The 20937-nt window shown below is 34.7% G+C and overlaps 1 protein-coding gene across 8 annotated transcripts in view; it reads left to right on the plus strand.

The window, feature by feature from the left end:
• LOC143258648 (uncharacterized) overlaps positions 1–20937 on the plus strand; it is a 91103-nt gene that overhangs the window by 53821 nt on the left and 16345 nt on the right. For 4 of the 8 annotated variants that reach the window (XM_076517913.1, XM_076517912.1, XM_076517917.1 and 1 more), the window contains one exon: positions 3177–3426. The exons of 1 other annotated variant lie outside the window; for it this stretch is intronic. In XM_076517913.1, the coding sequence (XP_076374028.1) occupies positions 3177–3426 (250 nt within the window). Of the gene's footprint in view, positions 1–365; positions 1121–1294; positions 1351–3176; positions 3427–16741; positions 16935–20937 lie in introns of those variants that run through there. 3 more of the 8 variants (XM_076517916.1, XM_076517915.1, XM_076517919.1) reach the window with 3 other exon arrangements.

The following is a 20937-nucleotide window of genomic DNA, read 5'->3' on the forward strand; positions in this document are numbered from 1 at the left end:
TCGTTACACCCCGACTGACTAGATAGACATCTAATAAAAATAGTGTTTTACAATATTTTCTAGCAAAGTTTCTTTAGACAAACAATAGTTTACTGAGATTTGCTACATATGTCCATCCAATGACAGCCGTGGGTATTAATTCAAAGATAGAATGTAATGATGTGTCACACATGACTGAATAAGTCTAATCGAAGTGTAACAAAACATAATCAAAATCAACATAAAAACGTATATGAAGTTTGACTGCAGAATTTTAGATGTGTTTTTGTGTAATTCGAATATGCTAAGCATACGGGTAAAAGAAGCTTCTGTTATTTACAACTGGTTGTCTTTGGTCCAATCATTTTATTTTTTCTATAATTTAGATTCGGGCGTACTTCAGAAAATTCATTATCTCACTTCTAGTTTTTATGGTTCCACTCAGTTTATGTGATGCTTCCTGCGGTATGATGTTATTAATGACATAGTGTATTGCCGCGAGGCCTCGGAGCCTATCCCCTCCACTGCAGCACCGCCTCTTTTCCTCTCAATAACCGTGTTTCACGCTTGGCTAGCCGTTGTCCACCAGGGACATCGTTGGCTTATTTTCTTAGCACTTGCTAGGATGGCTAGGACTCAACGGTATAGCTATCGAACAACTATGATAAACACTTCTCCGTTACCTCTTTCGGTTATTAACCCTCATTGCGCGCGTGTCCTGATCTCGTGAAGAGTCTTCACACAGAGCAAAGAAATCTAGCGTTCTGAAAAAAAGAGCACAAAGCCAAGAGAACGCCGATAAGTGGGCGGACTTGGAGCCTGCAGTCTTCTGGAAAATGACATGAAACGTCATCAGCTCTACGGATTAATGGCAGTCACTGTCTCAGTTGAACAAAGAAAGAAACTGCAGCCGAGTATATCCTTTTAGTAACTGACCACATCTTCGTTAACGTTGTCAATCGATCTATAACCACGTGGCAAGAAGTGACAGTAATTACCTAGAGTTTAAGTATAGAGAATGCTTACCTATGTGAAAGTTACAGTTCCTGATTCAAAAATAAATAATCTCGCATACGTTAGCCAATTCCCAAATCTTACCATACCTTTGATGACGGTTTGTTGGGGTTAAGTGAAATTTATAGTGAGTATTAAGACTCTAGTAGTTTTATAATGTTTGTTATATCCTACAATAAATGTACGATGTAGTTTAATAACGTTTGCATTAATGATAAAGAAACTTATTAAACTGGACTTTCTTACAAGGTTTCTGTTGAATATTGTACTGTTAACTTAACATTACAAAATATTTCTCCAGCATGAAGTTTTCTAGATGACTAGTTGCAGTTATAAAAATTTGCACGGATTGCTAAAGTAAGCACTATACTAGTTTTATTACTATATAGCTTTACTTCTATATAAAATATATATATATAGCGTCTGAACGTTATAACGATTGTTTGTAGTTTAATTTTTACATATTAAACTTAAAAGGTGTTATATGCACTCCGGCTTTTAAGTAATCTTCATTGGACAGTTTGTCTTTTATATTTAAAGGAATTCAAATTTCTCATTCAACTATGAACAAATATATAGAATTAACGTATTAGTTTATATATTTCTTTTAAACACTGTTTCTCTAATCATCTAGTTGCATCCTCGTATATCATGCATCAAACATTATAAATCAACTCATTTGATTGTAGATACACTAAAGCATTAGTCAGTAATCTGGCCCTCAAAGTTTTCCTGTAAGTTGATGTACCAAATACTGATTAATCCCAGCAATATACAAAATACCTTGCTACATTTATTATTATTATTATTTTTGTATTATGAATATGTGGCAGCAGAATAACGTATTTCTAAGATGAGTTATCTGTAAATAAATACTATTAATCATTTTTCGCGCGCCTGTTGTATAGCACAAGTATATTTCTCTTCTTTATGATATTCCTACAGATTCAGGCTTTCTCACTTTAACGTGTAAAATTAGTTCAAACAAAACCCTCTACATATGTGAAACTAAACTTGTCTCTGTAGCAATAAAACTATTTTCTTATTACATAACTCAACCTTTTGTACGTCAGTTTCCATATATTAGAGTGTGTGATGAAACTAAAATTGAATTTTACAGAGAAATACATATACCATTAATGAACCCCAGTCGTAGTATATATATTACCTTTAATGATATATGTGTATTAAAAATATTCGCATAGTTCATTAACCTAACAACCACATTCTGTAAGGTGATTTATCTCAAAAAGTCTAAATTGTTTATTTTATCACTTCAACACCTTTCTACTAACATACACGTATATAGTTGTAGAATATATTACAGAGATGTAATATTGTTTATATTTTTGGCAATAGTTTATAAAAGATAAATGGCCAAAGACTGTATTTAGTTGGCAATCATTAGTTAATTATGGAATATATAAGAAACAGGTTGCATGTCTGAAGCTAAAGATACTTGCCTTTTCAGCCGTGGGAGCGTTTTAAGTGACGATCAATCCTACTATTCGTTGGTAAAAGAGTGGTCCAGGCGTTGGCGGTGGGTGGTGATAGTTAGCTGCCTTCCCTCTAGTCTTACACTACGAAATTAGGAACGGCTAGCGCACGCAGCCCTCGTGTAGCTTTGTATGAAATTTAAAAAAAACAAACACATGTCAACTATTCTTGATGTGAATTTACATTTGGGGCTTTGACCATGTAACACGACACCGTCCAAGATTCTCAAGAGATGTAGATATAGATATGGTTTATGGAATGCAGGATAGAGACCCTGTCAGTTTGTTAATGTTTGTCTAAAACATAAATTAAATTTATTTGTTTCACTTCTTTAGTAACTGTAAATGACTTAATTTATCATTGATTAAAAAAACACTTAACTCAAATATAAAATTTTAATCAATGATATATGTTTAAAACTGATCATTGCCATTGTTTCAGCTCAATATAATGTTAACAATATAATATATTCATGTATCACATTAATTGTATTATGGATGTCTCGTTTAATTTGCATTAGCATTGTAAGAAAACACTTTCCACCAATAAAAAGCACAATAATAAGCAACTACGATTGTGTGAGGTTATAAACCAAATAAGTAATTTGTGGTCATAATTTGTAGGTATTCGATTTTATTTTTATTATAACGTTTTGAAGATAGTAATCATTTTTAACGAATCATTAGGACTACGCAGAAACTACAATGAACGAGCTCCTTGGATGGTATGGTTATGAGAAGTTAGACAGTAGAGAAACTCAGGGACTTAATCTTCAACATTTCACGGCTGCTACTTCACCAAGGACATCATCGACTCCAGATGGCAGTGGTTCTGAAGATACCAGCCGGGATGTCTCTTCTAACCAGGGTGCAACTCGAGTTTTGACTCCTGGAACTACAAATAGTGAAACAAAAGATTCTAGCCCAAGAGTAGAAGGTAAAAGATTCTCGTCTCTGTTTTTATAGACTAAAGATTACTTTCATAAAGTAATATATATTATTCAACGTGATACAATTACGTCCCTGAGTAACTATAACAAGCATTAAGAATTCTGGCAAAACAAAATAGTGATTTTGTTTTCGTCATTTCTATGTATCATTTTAGCCACGTCGTAGGATGGCTTTGTGGTAGAGCTCAGGATATTGGAGCTAGCAGGCTAGGAGTCCTACAAAATATTCCCTGCTGTGGGTGCGTTATAATAGTGGCTGTCAGTCACTTACCGTGGATGGTGAGAGATACGGTCACTTACTGAAAATCGTTGTCGTCATTATCATCTTTGCTATAAATACCAAATGCAAACCAAGACTTGTCCTGAAAAAACATTTTCCATTGGTTACATTCTAACATGTTTGTTTTTTTCTCTCTACAAACCTTTAACAACAATAATCTTTAAAACTTATTTGAAAACAAGTTTCCTGTTGCAAACAAAGATCTATATTTCTATATGAACTCTTTCTGTTTTAGTTCAAACCGAAGTGTTAATATACATACGAGCAGTTGGTGAGTGATCAAATCTCTGAAACAATGGGTGATATTTTATCTTAGCAATAAACATAATATTGTTCCAATACTTATACACATCAAGATTTTTAGAAGTTGACATTTTCTTGTCTGTAAGTATCACGTTATATATATATATAAACCTGCTGTTGTCTCATTTCTATATTCAAAGGGAATAGTAAGAAATCTCACTATTTCTAAAATGTCTGAGTATTCTAAAAGTAGCTAGACTACGAAAAAAATAAAATACAAATGTTCATCCAACTGTTCAGGTTATATCACAGTTTTAAGCAGCGAATATTAATGTATCATAATTTCGTATAAATTTAATTACAGCACCGAAGTGGTTAAAACTTTCTGTACAAAAATAACTTTTCTTTGAATGTTTGATTATTAAACATAACTGGAATGTAGATCAAACTGATCAAGCTTCACAGTCAAAGTCACTGTACCAGCACCCCGCTAGTACAGCGGTAAGTCAACGGACTTACAACGCTAAAATCAGGGGTTTGATTCTCTTCGGTGGGCTCAGCAGATAGCCTGATGTGGCTTTGCTATAAGAAAAACACACACTGTACCAGGGATAAAGTTCATCACAACTGGATTGCTTTGCTTCTTTCTGTTTTTTTCACTGTGTTTGCTTGAATGGTTTTCAAAACGTAAAATAAAGAAATCATCGTAACAAATATATCTTTTAACATTAAATGGTACAGATAATTAGAGGAAAGAGTGTGTTAATTAACCAAGAATGTATGCATTTTAAAGTAGCACCAAATTCATAGTTGCTTGTGCCTGCCCAGCTTGGCCAAGTATTTAGGGCGCTCGACTGATATTTTGCGGGTCGCGGGTTTGAACCCCGTCAAACGATACATATTCGTCATTTCAGCTGCGGGAACGTTATAATGTGACGATCAATCTCACCTTTCGTTGGTAAAAGAGTACCCCAAGAGTCGGTGGTGGATGATGGTGACTAGCTTACTTCCCTCTAGTCTTACACTGCTAAATTAGGGACGGCTAGCGCAGATAGCCCTGGTGTAGCTTTGCGCGAAATTCAAAAACGAAATTACTGATGCCTATACATATGACATTACACATATTTAGTGGGCGAAATAATGGTTCTCCACGTTGGGCAAAACCATTATTAGTGGAGTACCAAAGTTTCGAGAAAAAAGGCATTGTTCGAGCATAAACTGTTTAAGAAAAGTTGCTGAAATTACTGATAACATTTTCTTCACAGTTTTTACGGTGCATTTCACGTTTTACCTTTCTACAACTTTAACAACAATAATCTTTAAAACTTATTTGAAAACAAGTTTCCAGTTGCTAACATAGATCTATATATCTATATGAACTCTTTCTGTTTTAGTTCAAAATACAGTAGATGGTGGACACAGTAGATAGCCCAATTTGGTGGCTTTGCTTTAAAACAAAAAGTCATAAGAAATAACAAACGACATTAGGCAAAAATACACCATTAACACAACTTTTGTAAGAGTACGAAGTGACTGCTAATGTTTTAAACTAAAATTTGTTGTACTTTTATCATAATAAAAAACATATTTGACCAAAGGATGCTAAAGAAAAATTTAAACTACACAATACAAATACAGAAACTAAATTAAAACATGTTGAAAAGCTTAGTTCTTATTAGCGACGTTAAAATGGTTATAACACACTTTGCACCTTCAAAAGAACTATGTTTTTAAATTAATTTACATCGAGTATTTGAAACCATACCTGTTGTTTGTAACATATTTTAATAGGCTATGATGGACACACAAATTTCATGTTTTAATTTGAAACTAGAATGCCAAAAACTATTTCAGAAACAAACGTAATACTGAACAGACTTCATGATTTCATTGTAATTATATGGACTTTTAAAATTCCAAAACAATTTGTCAACCTTCTGCTGCTCTCTTACAAACAAACGTGTTATGCGATGTTGGAGTATTTAGGAGCTAAACTAATGCCTTTATGGTAGCTCTCTTTGCAGCATATTCATATTGAAATTTATAACTATATTGAAAAATAAATTGAAAGTCGTGTTTTATTTTCTTTTAATTAATAATTGTTTCACCGTTAAAACCCTCAGAACAGCAAAAGACTTCTGAATATCAACATACGTATGCTTAAGAAATTATTTTAGGTGCCTGTAAATGTACAACAAAGCGGACAAATAAAAGTTCATAACCAGGATTGTAACATCACAGTATTATTCTTTTATTATATCATTTCAAATAATCTAGTTTACAGCAAAGACAATGACATATTTCCAGAGCTTTAACTATAACGATTTTGTGAAATAGAAAAAATTGGAAAAACCTACTCTATAAGCTGTTTAAACTAGTTTTATGTGTACAAATTTAACCTGCGTGTAAAGTGATTTTACGATCTCTGAATTATCTAATCAAAAAATTATTTTCATATCCTTTTGTTAATTTTCTTACATCATCTGAAAGATAAAAAAAAACAGTGATTACGGTTAGGGCTCTAAAAAAGTCCAACCCACAGCATAGTTTCTTTATTTTTAATTATCTGTGATTACTGGTTAACTTGGCACTTTCAGGCACTTATGGTAATAGTCTCTTCAATGAATTTGTCCCTAATAATCTGTAATAAAAACTTGACTATTTTCTAACATTTCATGATCAAAATTAGTCCATGCAACAAAGGCAAATATATAAATATAATATTCCTGCATATTGACAATGCCTTGAGTTACAATAATATCACGTTTTTCTTTGTCAGAAATGGCCTTCCTTTGTTAAGCCTTTCATTAGTGAACAAGTTATAAGGCATTCCATTCTTCACAGGCCTAAATGTGAACTCCTCATAAGAGATTAAGCGGTGGATGTAATTAGTAGGATGGTCAGGATAGGATGGTTATAATAGTCAAGCTTTTTTGATACGAATAAAGTGGTTTTGGGAGACCTGAAAAGCAAGAAAACGTGCGATTCGTTCGTTTCATTTCCATTATTATAATAAAACCAGTTGCACGATAGGTGACTATGGAGGTGGTGTAATATGAAGTTGCGTGCATTACATATCTCAAACTTCGCCCTTCCCTCACCCCCCCCAAAATATATATAAGTTCATTTAAGCACCGTGCAATCATTTAATATGCAGTGTACCTTAGATAACAAACGTTAGGTTCGTTGAATAACAACCAAATATCTTACTAGATTGTCCATTCTAACTGAAATACGTTCAGTTAGTAACAAAATAACCAAATATTTCATCAAATTTTCCATTCTAAATACAAATATTGGATTTATATTAAAACAACCAAATTTTATATTGCATTGTTTATTATAACAACACACTTTATGTTTTCAGCAATACAACCAAAGTTCTTATAACATAGGCCTGGCATGGCCAAGCGCGTAAGGCGTGCGACTCGTAATCCGAGGGTCGCGGGTTCGCGCCCGCGTCGCGCCAAACATGCTCGCCCTCCCAGCCGTGGGGGCGTTGTAATGTGACGGTCAATCCCACTATTCGTTGGTAAAAGAGTAGCCCAAGAGTTGGCGGTGGGTGGTGATGACTAGTTGCCTTCCCTCTAGTCTTACACTGCTAAATTAGGGACAGCTAGCACAGATAGCTTTCGAGTAGCTTTGTGCGAAATTCCAAAAACAAACAAATCTTATGACATATTGTCCATTATAATAATAAACTTTATGTTCTAAGCAACACAACCAAAGTTTTCATTACGTTGTTCATTATAATAGCAAAATTCAGATTCGCAGACAAAATGGTGTTTCTTTATAATCAAACACAGAGTTACAGAGTGGGTTATCTGTGCTCTACTTGCCACAGGTATCGAAATCCGGTTTTTAGAGTTGTAAGTCTACATACATACCTACTTTCTTGTAATATTACTAGTAAAGTAATAAAATACGGTATTACATTACACGGTATAGCAACAGGTGGGTTCCCACAAAAACAATCAAATATAATGTTCCATTATTCATTCTAATAACAAAGGTTACCTTTCTAGCAAAGTAGCAGGATATTTTACTGAATTAAAAGTTACGATATAAATATGGAAAGTTGGCGAAGCATTACAAACCAAAAGCCTAAAATATTATGATAAAATAACATTTACTGTCGATTTCTTTGCATTAATCCTAATTTGTCTTCTTTGGATTAAAAATCAAAGTCATGTAAAATAGCATTTCAGTTCTATCTTTTGTTTTCCACAAGTCACTGCCTAAGGAACCTCCCGTACAATACCAGAATTCGTCTCTAGACAATGAGAGACAAACGATTCCATGAAACGCTATTTATATATAGAGTATAAAACTTTACAGGGCACATCATTATACTGTATATACACTGCTGGCCAAAATCTTAAGGTCAATAAACATAAAGAAAAAAATATGCATTTTGCGTCGTTAGACTCAACTACTTATTGGAGTAGAGCTTCGAAAGATGAAAATAAGAAAAGGGAAATAAAAATTAAAAATAAGTTTTAGCATTTAATAGGAAAAATGTGAACACTGTGAAATTAGTCTAAATACTAGCTGGTCAAAAGTTTAAGACCATACTGAAACGAAGTCCTGAACAGGGTAGGAAATGCCCAACAAGAGGTCCCAGTAGTGAGTTGCTCGGCCGTCATTGCGAATAACTGCAAACATTCGCTTTAGCATGGTCGATATAAGCGTTTTCAGAAGGCTGGCTGGAATGTTATTCCAAGTGTTGAAGGTGGCTTCACGAAGATCATGCACTGTTTGGAATTGACGTTCATTTCTATAGACTTCCCTTGTCATCCACCCCCTAGATATTTTCAATGGGGTTCAGATTGGGAGAACACGCTGGATGGTCCAAAAGAATCACGTTATTCACCATGAAAAGTCCATTGTGCTGCGGGCATTGTGAATTGCAGCTTTATCATGCTGAAAGATCCAGTCATTTCCACACAAGCGAGGGCCTTCAGTCAATAAGGATGCTCTCTCCAACATGCCAATGCAGCCAGCTGCTGTTTGACGCCCCTGTATTACCTGAAGCTCCATTGTTTCATGGAAGGAGAAAGCACCCCAGATCATGATGGGACCTCCTCCACTGTGTCGTGTATAAATTATCTCCGGTGGGATATCCTTATCGTGCCAGTAACGTTGGAAGCAATCTGGACCATCCAGGTTAAATTTTTTTCATCAAAGAACAAAACCTTTTTCCACTTTTCTACGTCCCATGTTTGGTGCTTCTCAGCAAAGTTTTACCGAGCTGTTTCGTGATGTGGAAGGAGGCGTAGCTTTTGAAGACGTTTACGGTTTTTTAAAGCCTTTCTCTCGTAGATGCCGTCTTAGTGTTCTTGAGCTACATTCTGCGTCCGTAAGGGCCTTAATCTGGCTCGACGATCGGCTGCTGTCTCGCGGACAACACGTCGAATCCTCCTGCTCAACGCCGGCGAAATTTTCTTGGGTAGACCACTTGAAATTCTCGTTCCGTATCCATCAGGGTCTTTTAAGAAATTTTCAACAGCAATTTTATTTCACCCAACCTCACCAGCGATGATACGTTGAGAAAAACCTTGCTTTTGTAGCTAGACAAGTCTGCCACGTTCAAACTCTGTCAACCTTTTAGCCTTTATCATGTTTTTACCCAAAGTAACACAGAAAATGTCTGTGGGAGATGTTGACAATGCTAGTGCTTGAACACAAATGACTAAATTTCGTTACGTGTTTACCGATTAACGCTTCGTTTCAGTATGGTCTTAAACTTTTGACCAGCTAGTATTTGGGCTAATTTCATAGTGTTTACATTTACCCTATTAAATGCTGAAAAAGTTTTTTATTTTTATTTTCCTTTTTCTTATTTTCATCTTTCGAAGCTCTGCTGAAATAAGTAGTTGAGTCTAACAACGCAAAATGCATATTTTTGTTTATGTTCATTGGCCTTGAGATTTTGGCCAGCAGTGTGTACTATATATTATCTCATCGCCCAGCCCAACTAAGAAGTTCCATTATTAAACCAAAGGCTTCATCAGCGGTGACCTGTGGGACAAAAAGGATATATCTGAAATGTTATTTTACATACTTCTGATTTTGAATCCAAGATGAATAAATTAAAAGTAATAACAAAACATCTGCGGTTTACTGGTTGTTTTGTTTTTTATCAGAGACTTTAGGTTCATAACAGATCAAGACCTTTATTACGTTTTTCATTATAACAACACAGGTTAGGCTCATAGCAGATCGAGACCTTTTCTACATTTTTCGTTATATACATATATAACAAGACCAAAAGTCATTTTTATGACAGGTTCTTCTTTTCATATAAATTAGACTGCGCTAATGGCTGTCATTATCATTTTTTATAACTTTATCCTCTTCCGAATCTTAATAGTTATCACAGTTACAGCTATTATGTCGTACAAACCCATACGTTTATATATAAAGTACGGCTAAGAAACTACATGCTATAAGAATTAAATTTATCAAGCACAATCACTTTTGTCTTTGTAGCGAACAATATTTATGCATTTCCGAAACGTTTACTGTTAATGTTCAAGAGAAGAACAACTGTTTAGTGTCAACACTACTAACAATTACATTGATCAAGTTCATTAACTTCAAAAACTGAAATAAGTTTCACAGTTTTAAAGGTTGGCACGCACAAACACACCTACATAAATTGATTTTAATATGAACATGTGAGAAATTTATAACGGATTCTAAGAAGTTCTGAAAATTGATCAATGTCAGTAATTTCATCTTATTTTAATTTTCGACGTTTCTGATAATGCGTAAAACGACGTCAACATTCGGAGCATAAAATAATTAATTAAAACACAAAAATTATTGAAGATTAATAGAAATTAAAGTTAGCAGTACATGCCTAGCGTATTGAGTGGTGGTTTCTCGCTTTTTTATTTTAGCTTACACTAATTATTATAGGTGAAAGATATGCTTGAGAAGAAAAATAGATGCAAAGCATATGTATGAAGCCTAATGCAAAATTTTTCAGAATTTTGAAAATCCCTATCACACATTTCATTTAGTACTCTTTCGGAATTTCTACTTTTCAAAGGTTATGCCCCTAGTTTCCTTTAGATAATATGTTTCGTATTCATGGCAGAAACCACAAACTACAATTTCGTGACAGTTTACAAGATTTCATATATTATTTGTTGATTTTTCCAATCATTGATCAGAACTTGTTTTGACTGCAATAACGCATTAATGTGTTAATTACCAAGATTATGAGTATCTCATGATTTTGTTGTTAGTGTAATTTCTAGTTGTTTTTATTTCCCTGCTTGTCGTTATTTATTTTGTAGGAGGGGGCTAAATTAATGGTTGTTTTGTTTGTGTGTTGCTATACACAAAGCTACACAAAGGGCTGTCTGTGATCTGCCAACCACTGGTATCGAAACCCGGTTTCTGGTACTAAAAGTCCGCAGACATACCGCTGTGCCACTGGGAGTGGTCATGTAGGAGGGAATGTAGTGAACGTTATACTCTCGATAGCTATTACTAAGTTAATGTGAGTGTACGTGTGTAGTTATAAAAACATCCACTGTTATACATTTTCGTTTTATGAAAGATTTCGCTGTCATAAAAGTGTAAAATGCCCTAACAGAAAAATCGGTTGAATTTTACGAAATGTGACACTATATTAGAGAACTCGTTACAAAAAGCCTGGAGGAGTTTTTAACTGAATACTTTACTTTTACTCAACAGTAAAACTAGGAGGCCTATAAACAGGTTAAAAACAATTTCCTGGTGCCTTAAGAATCTTTTCCGCGTATTTAATTTGATTATTGTGCCTATGGCATTTTCCCGCCCCATTGCTTAGAAAAGTATTTATAGTTTTCCTGGCATCCATACATTCTTCATAGTTATTTTCTTCTAGTTGACTTATACAGCCTGCTAGGCGTAATTTTCCCCCTATCTTTTTGTGACCCTTTAGTTATCGTGAGAATGTGAGTGTACTTACATAGTGTAATTCTCCCCGTCACATACACATAAACAACAACTACTGGATTTTAAATCCCTTGATTAATTTAGAAACTTTAAGAAACATGTCGTCTTTGATCCTTCTGTTTTCCTTTCATGATACAGACATTCATCTTCGATATTATTATAATTTTGTTAATCCACTCAGTAGATTTTGAAAATCGAAACTCTAGAAAATTATATAAACTGTTTCTCGCTTTTCAGAAGAAAAACATAAGTTGTAAACCTGAAAAGCGGAAACTTTTACTAGGAACTATTTGATCATTATAGAGCCTGATTTAAAACTCTCTTGGACTAACGTAGACTTTGTTTTTCTTTACTAAAGTTTTTATTGATTTATTTATACATAAACTATAAATGTCTTGAAACTTCGAGCTCATGTATTAGTTAAAACATTTTCGCTATGAATATAATTTTTTACACGCACATACCCTTTATCCAATTCATATATGGAGCATTAGTACTACTGTAATGCTCTACCAGCTAATTAAGGATGTGAATTATTATTTAGTTATACCCTCCATGTGGCACAGCGGAATGTCTGCGGACTTACAACGCTAGAAACTGGTTTTCGATACCCGTGGTGGGCAAAGCACAGATAGCCCTTTGTGTAGGTTTGTGCTTGATAAAAAACAAACAATACTTAGTTATTTTTTAAATGTGTTGATTTTTTATATTAAATACCAAACAAATATTTAATTATTAATTATAAAATTTTATCTTGTATATTGCGTTTTTTTTATTCTTTGGGTTTATCCATAAATACCCAAATTTAGTATCTATTGTTTCACAATCTTTTTTTATCTCAGCTTTAAACTTCGATGATAAGATGAGATTTTATACAAACAGTTTTTACAAACAAACTTTTTTACAAACTTACACAGTTCTTATTTTATTTTTTAAACCACTATTAATACGAGTTCATGTATAATAATAGTAATATGTTGTTGTTAATATAAAAAAAAACATCTCACATGACTTTAAATGAATAATGTCTACAATATGATTTTTCACTTTCTTTTTTACTAAAGCTTTTGCTGTTCTGGGGTTTTACTTTATATATATTTGTTACTTAACCTTAAATATCAATTTTTCTTTCACCTACTCTATACCTGGACTTCTTTCAAAATGAATTTTCCACCAGGATATAGAGATGAATGTGTCTTTTCTGACACTTCTGTATCTCCCTTCTATAAAACTGAACCACGTAGAAAGAAATCCTGTCTCGAATACAGATTGTAATTAATGTAATTATAAAGTAGCCAGAACCTATGTCTCCCTCCCCACGTATCTCGCCCCACGGCAGGTGACACTAGACGATTTATTGCTTGTGGGGAGGAGTTATCAGACGGTAGATCGTGATTTTCCAAACCCCAACTCTGTATCGTCACCCCGCCCCCTCACTGACGAGATTCCTTTTCCTTGCAGTGCAAACGCTCTTGCATAGCTTGAGCATTGCTTATTTCATACATTCAAACCAGCATGTATTAGCTACACCATTAAGGTAATTTGCAAATTTAGTATAGAAATATTATTTGCAATAACTAAATCTCACATCTTCGTAACAAGACAGTCTACTTAGGTGTGTGTGTGTGTGTGTGTTATTGCTCTTTCCATTCTGTTACGATAGCAACTTAGAAAACAAAGGTCTAATTATCTAATGAAAATTTACCTTGAGAAATGCATGAACTATTTTACGTTTTATTTCTTTAATATGAATTCGTAACACCTTTCGACCATTATTACCGCTGACAGAAATGGTAACCAAGGTGACAGTGCCGTGTAGTTCAGACCCTTCCCAATGACATATCTGTGAGCTTACGGATTTATATCCTTAAAATGGGTGTTTTAAATTTTCGTGGTTAACAGACCGGAAATATCCTACTGTATGGCTTTGTGTTAAAACAAAAAAGTGCATTTATTATTATGTTGACTGCAATGATCCCTTACCGTGAATTTTCTGGCTTCTACGAACCTATTTAAATGTCACTGCCACTCTTTTATTGATTGAGTAAGATATATGTGTAGTTATTTAAACACCAATATTGCTCTATCCTAACGGTTAGATGAGACTTCTTGTGAACTTGTGAGTCTAGTTAAACATCGCTACTGCACTTTCCTAACGGTTAGATGAGACTTCTTGTGAACTTGTGAGTCTAGTTAAACACCACTATTGCTCTATCCTAACGGTTAGATGAGACTTCTTGTGAACTTGTGAGTCTAGTTAAACATTGCTATTGCTCTCTCCTAACGGTTAGATGAGACTTCTTGTGAACTTGTGAGTCTAGTTAAACACCACAATTGCTCTATCCTAACGGTTAGATGAGACTTCTTGTGAACTTGTGAGTCTAGTTAAACACCACTATTGCTCTATCCTAACGGTTAGATGAGACTTTTGTGAACTTGTGAGTCTAGTTAAACATCGCTACTGCACTCTCCTAATGATTGAATGAGATGTTTGTGAACTTGTGAGTCTAGTTAAACATCGCTACTGCACTCTCCTAACGGTTAGATGAGACTTCTTGTGAACTTGTGAGTCTAGTTAAACATCGCTACTGCACTCTCCTAATGATTGAATGAGATGTTTGTGAACTTGTGAGTCTAGTTACTGTAACTTGTGAGTCTAGTTACATCGCTACTGCACTCTCTAACGGTTAGATGAGACTTCTTGTGAACTTGTGAGTCTAGTTAAACATCGCTACTGCACTCTCCTAATGATTGAATGAGATGTTTGTGAACTTGTGAGTCTAGTTAAACATCGCTACTGCACTCTCCTAATGATTCTTGTGAACTTGTGAGTCTAGTTAAACATCGCTACTGCACTCTCCTAATGATTGAATGAGATGTTTGTGTAGATTTTATTTGTTTTAGAGAATTAGCTAAACTGAAAAAATAGTTGTTGTTGATTTTTTGATTGACCATGCGTAAAACAAATGGAAAATTGAACTCAAAACTGTTAATGCAATTGTGGTCTTCCAGTGGCACATTGGTAAATTTAAAGACTTATAATGTTAAAAAATCGCATTTCGAAATTCATGGGGTACACAGCACAGATAGACTAGTGTGTAGCGTTGTGCTTATCAGTAAATAAACAAATAGAACTGTTTAAGTTTTTATTTCATCGTCTTTTTTCTCCTTATCTTAGCATACTTCATGATAGGCTTCTTAGCTTTCATGTAGGACTACAGATATATTACAGAATAAGATTTTACATGAATTCCACTACAATTTGACAGAAAAATATAATCATTGTATAAGACCTAAAAACTCGTAATTAATCCTGAACTTTGTTTGATTTTTTTTATTCTTAAACAAAGCTACATTGGACTATCTGTTGTGTCTGCCACGGGGAATAGAACTGTGGATTCTAGCGCTGTAAGTCTGCAAAGTTACCAATGTCCCACCAGGGTATATAAACTTGAACTCATAAAGGCAAAACAATGCGCCTGGAGGATTGATTCAACAGCGTTTGCGCGCAAATTTCAAACTTCATATACTCGAAATATGGGTAACGTAAGAGTATGATAACTGCATGGCCAGACAGTAAACTCAATTGAGTACACTAAATTCTCGACCACCTAGATAGCGATAGATACTAAGTTGACCTGTTTTTCACTTGAATCTCTCTCTCTCGGGATTTAGGTGATCATATGTACCCTGGAGGGTCAGATGCGCTTTGACCTCTTTCTCTTTCCTTTACTTACCTAGGGTAGGTTGGTATGACTACTACTTTAGGGTCAGAGTGGTCTGAGTTTACTCCAACCCGTCTCAGGGCAATGTCCATGTACTAGTCTCATACATTTATAGATATTATTTGCCCTATCAGTAGGAAGTCTAGTTTGATGGTGACCTCTTTTTTGTTTTGTTTTTCCTTCCTTTATATATATATATATACTATTTTTTTAATTTTATTTAATTTTAATTTATTTTTGTGTTTAAGATATATGTTGATCGGGGAGAGATATTTAGGACTATCTTCATCATGTATGCGGTACCTGTTTAGTTCGCATAATAATTTATTTTTCATCCAATTTTTATCAAAATACGTTATTGTACTATGTAGGAGTCTATCTGTATAGTTGGTATGTTTGAATATTTGTGTATGAAATTAGATTATGTTGTCATGGAAACTCTGTATGCTGTGGTGAGGAATATGTTTTGTATTGTTTGTAGCTAGGTTCTGATTATTTTGTCACTTACAGTAATCCAAGCTGGAGCTGCATAGTCAATTACAGGTCTAATATATGTTTTGTAAATTTTTAGTATGTTGTCTATTGATTCTGCACTGTTTTTGCCAGTTAGATTCCCAGCACAATAGTTGGTTCATCGCCACACTTTACTTTTAATTTTATTTAAGTGGTTAATCCATGTTAATTTTGGGTCACGGTTAGACCGAGAAATTTTGCCGATTTGACAGTCTAAAGTAATGTTCCATTCATATATATTTTCGGCTGTACTTTTTTGTGCATTGTCAGCTGGGTAAATACGACTAGTTGTGTTTTTGCTCTCTTTATTTTTATTCTGTATTTTTGGCAGTATTCACTTATTCTGTTTAATTGTGGTTGTATGTTTGTGGCTGCTATTGCTGGTGTTGGAGCATTTTTCCAGAATGCCACGTCATCAGCAAACTGTGAGGAGAATCCATTTCACTTGAATGATTTGTTTATTTGTTTGTTTTGAATTTCGCGCAAAGATACACAGGAACTATCTGTGCTAGCCGCCCCTAATTTTCCAGTTTAAGACTAGAGGGAAGGCAGTTAGTCATCACAATCCACCACCAACTCTTGGGCTACTCTTTTGCCAACGAATAGTGGAATTGAGCGTGAATTATAACGTCTTTACGGCTGAAAGGGCGTACATGATTAGTGCGACGGGGATTCCAACTCCCAGATTACGAGTCGAATGCCTTAACCACCTGGCTGTGCCGGATCCACTTGAATGGAGTCACCTGGTAGATGTGAACGTGCCTCAGTACAGAAACATAAGGTATCTTAGCAGTATAGAGAGGAAGTTTGCTGAGGGCTAACTCGTCTAACTTCCACCAATTGTGTGTGTGTGTGTTGGTTTGTTTCATAAGTTCTCAAACTATGACCGCAATTTATGGAAACAGATACTACAAATTCTTGAATATAATGCGTTAATAGAAAACTCTTTTGTGTGAAGTATTTTATCTCTAAATCTGCAAAGGAAAATAACACGTAAATATCTAATTTTAAAACGAAGAAAGAAAGAATGAAAAAAGTTCAGTCTTTACTGTTTAACGACGATTACGTGTGGAGAATTAGCGGCGTTCAGTCTAGAGAAAGCTGATCGAGGTGATAAGTTCTTGCATGCCTGTCACGTACTTGTAACAAAAACACGTGGCTCAAGTGAGAAGCTATATCATGACATCCGTCTTTACATCACTGGACAACACCTTGTAGACATTATATCCTTGTTGTTGTGACACGTGATATTGGATAATAGTATCCTTTAGTAAAAAGCATTGCCTTAGGTTATTGACCACTTCGCCTTCATATATTCCCCGCATCTTCTCTTCCTTATTTTTACAGTTAGAGAGAATACGATCTAGTTAGACACGTAGGGTGAGGTTCTGAGGAAAAAGACTCAAGTTAACACAACGTGACAATACACAAGTCGCTTAAATGTGGTAGGTAACTAGTGTCTTCTCCGGATTTTTTTTTTTTTTTCATATACATATGTGTTCAAAGGATGAATAAAAAACCTCATTAAAAATACTTACCGCTGGAAGTACAAGTCCAACTTGGGGAAAAAAAGTATACAAGTGTAATTAATTATTGCGTTTTAATAACATTCACCTTGATGTAAAATATTCATCTAATCATAGACAGAGCAAAAAAAAATTAGAAATTTCTTTAACATTTTTAATTTTAAAAATCACACAGGCAGCATTAAAATTTGTTAGTTTTGTCCAAAAAATGTCGAATCGAGTTTACTTCCTTTCATGGAGTTAGTGCCCAGCACAGCCAGGTGTTAAGGCACTCGACTTGTAATCTGAGGGTCGCGGATTCGAATCTCAGTCACACTAAACACACTAAACATGTTCACCCTTTCAGCCCTGAGGTCGTTATAATGTGACGGTCAATCCCACTATTCATTGGTAAAAGAGTAGCCCAAGAGTTGGTGGTGGGTGGTGATGACTAACTGCCTTCCCTCTAGTATTACGCTGCTAAATTAAAGATAGCTAGCGCAGATAGTCCTCGTGTAGCTTTGCGCGAAATTCAAAAACAAACAAACAAACAAATCATTGAGTTAATTAAACATTTGAAGAGCTGTGCTAGTACAAAAGTTCTGTGAGAAACCTGAATTAGGATACGTATCTAATCATTGTTTAAGCGCTATTTCTGTCTGAGACGTAATTGATCTCCATACTCTTAAAATTTCTTGCAAGATAAACGTGTTGTTACTGTAGATTAATACTTATTTTTATTTATTTATGGATGCTACATTTGTGAATGCGCAAATATTAAAAGGCAGCGATCAAAACGTGAGCTTATCCCACTCGTTGCAATACTGCTTTCAAACCGCTGATGTTTAGATCTGTACAATGGGTAAATTTTCTAGTATTCTAAATCAGTGCATTCAACATTTTTCAATACGATTTAATCCTTTAAGTTTTACACAACATCTCTATCACCCCAGTTCGAAAAAACACAAAATAGTGCTAGATTAAAATGCACAATTCATTATTATGACTTAAATATATGTAAAACTACATTAATAAATAATAATTAGTTTTGTTCTTGAATATTTTGTTTAATTGATAATACTCATTCACCATGATTCTGGTCTCATTAACCATGAGTGAGCCATTCATCTGGTTGAAAAGTATTGTTCTAAATAATTCGATAAAAAATACGTTAGCAACTTGCTTAACCCCTAATCGCTTAAATAAAATAATGGGCAGGGGCGTAGATGTTGGGGGAATGGAGGGTATATATACATTCCCCCTTCATTTTAGGTGGGGGGTATGGTGCATACAATCATCCCCCCTACAGTTTGGTCTGTTGAATTGTTTTATTGCATCACAGGCCTACAAATTGTGTGTTTGTTCTTGTGATTCTCGTGTTATTACCAATCGAATTACATAATTAGGCCTAGATGTAGGCTTTTTCAGTAGCCGAAGTGTACATTTTTAATAAAGGCGTGCTTCTAAGCTTCTCGATCAAAATTATAGTTCTTAACTTCGTAAGTATCAGTCAGTAGGCCTAAGTATATATCCAAGTATCATGACAACAAGATTACTCTGTGACTGCATGTTTACAGCTTTCAAGTTCACGTAATCAGAGATTACCAATTTGCAAATTGAACAGTCTACATAAGTAGTTACAAAAATCATCCCCCCCATCGGGTGTAAAAAATCTACGCCCCTGATAATGGGTAAGTATTAATTCAAAGATGTACATCTGTAGTATTATAAATTTGAAGCATTATGTAAATTCCTATAGCTTAATCGTGTTTCAATTACTTACGAAAATATAATATAACTTAATAATATAAAACATCAATTATACACCTTACAACTGGTGTTAAGCAGCTGTTAGGCGGTGTAAAACTGTGGTGACCTGAAGCTAGTTTGTTAGCTCTTTAGTGAAAACAGATACAATTTGTAATAAAATGTATAATAAACGTTACGAATAAATTTAAAGGATAATTTGATCTTCAAGGATACATTTTCACTTAAAATGTAAACTCAAGTACGAGTGTGAATTTATTTCTATTCAGATTTTTATGCTGATAAAAGAAAGTAGCTAATTACGCTTTTACAACCTCTCAATACATGTTTACAATAAAAAATTATATTATTGTTCGCTCTTACCGAAATGTGTGTGTGTGTTTTCTTATAGGAAAGTCACATTGGGTTGTGTGCTGAGTCCACCGAGTGGAATCGAACCCCTGATTTTAGTGTTGTAAATCCGTAGACTTACCACTGTACTAGCGGGAAAATGTGACCGAAATACCTATAACAACTAGCGTGGAACTAAGAATCCTGAGTGCGAATGCATATGGTGACTGTAATTTATACCATACTTATGACTGTTTATGGTATACTATCAAAAATTAACCTTTACTATATCTGGTCAACTATCCTCTCTGCGTCACTTAAAGTCCGACTAGGATCATTTTGTTCTAAGTACATCCTAACACCTGTATCAATACACAAGAAAATCAGGTGTAACAACTAAACGAAATTTCAAATTCAGTGAGCCTATGCGTTTTATGTCTACAGGCATCTTAGTTGAACATAATACACCATTTTTTAAACTAAAACTATGTAGATAACCAGCTCCTCGCTATTCATCCATGACTGGAAACTAACTCCCCTTAGCCTCATACACTGAGGAAGTCATATGAGCCTACCTTATATTACAATGGTGTTCCTTTTCAAGCCAGCACGCCTGTGTTGATAAGAAACATAAGATTTATGTTGGGGAGGCAAGATAACTAATGCGTCAATACCTGACATGTTGGGTGCTACAAAGGCGGTGACCTCGCCTAGAGGGCGCTATCAGCTATGCAAACCATAGAATAGCGGTACAGCTAGTTCATAAGGACAGAGGTCGCCATTACACAATGTAAGGAGAAAGTATAGAGTTTTCAGAGCCCAGTAGTTTTATTTGACGACTTTATATTTGGCTAAAAATAAATTTTAGAATTTTTCAACAATGATAGAAACTGTTGTTGTTGTTTTGAATAAAGCACTAAGCCACACAATGGGCTATCTGTGCTCTGCCCACCACGGGTATCGAAACCCATTTTTTAGCGTTGTAAGTCCGCAGACATACCGCTGAACCACTGATAGAAATTATCAAGTTGGATTGATGTGATGAATTATAACGTTGGCCACTTGTCGGTGTGTTTCCGGACTACAAAAGAAATTGGTGATCAATTGTACATGAACCTACTAATATACAATTACCCGAAATCTGTTGGAGAAACTTGTAGTTTCTAGACAAATATTAATATC

The sequence above is a fragment of the Tachypleus tridentatus genome, chromosome 8 (assembly GCF_004210375.1).
Source record: "Tachypleus tridentatus isolate NWPU-2018 chromosome 8, ASM421037v1, whole genome shotgun sequence".
NCBI lineage: Eukaryota > Metazoa > Arthropoda > Merostomata > Xiphosura > Limulidae > Tachypleus > Tachypleus tridentatus.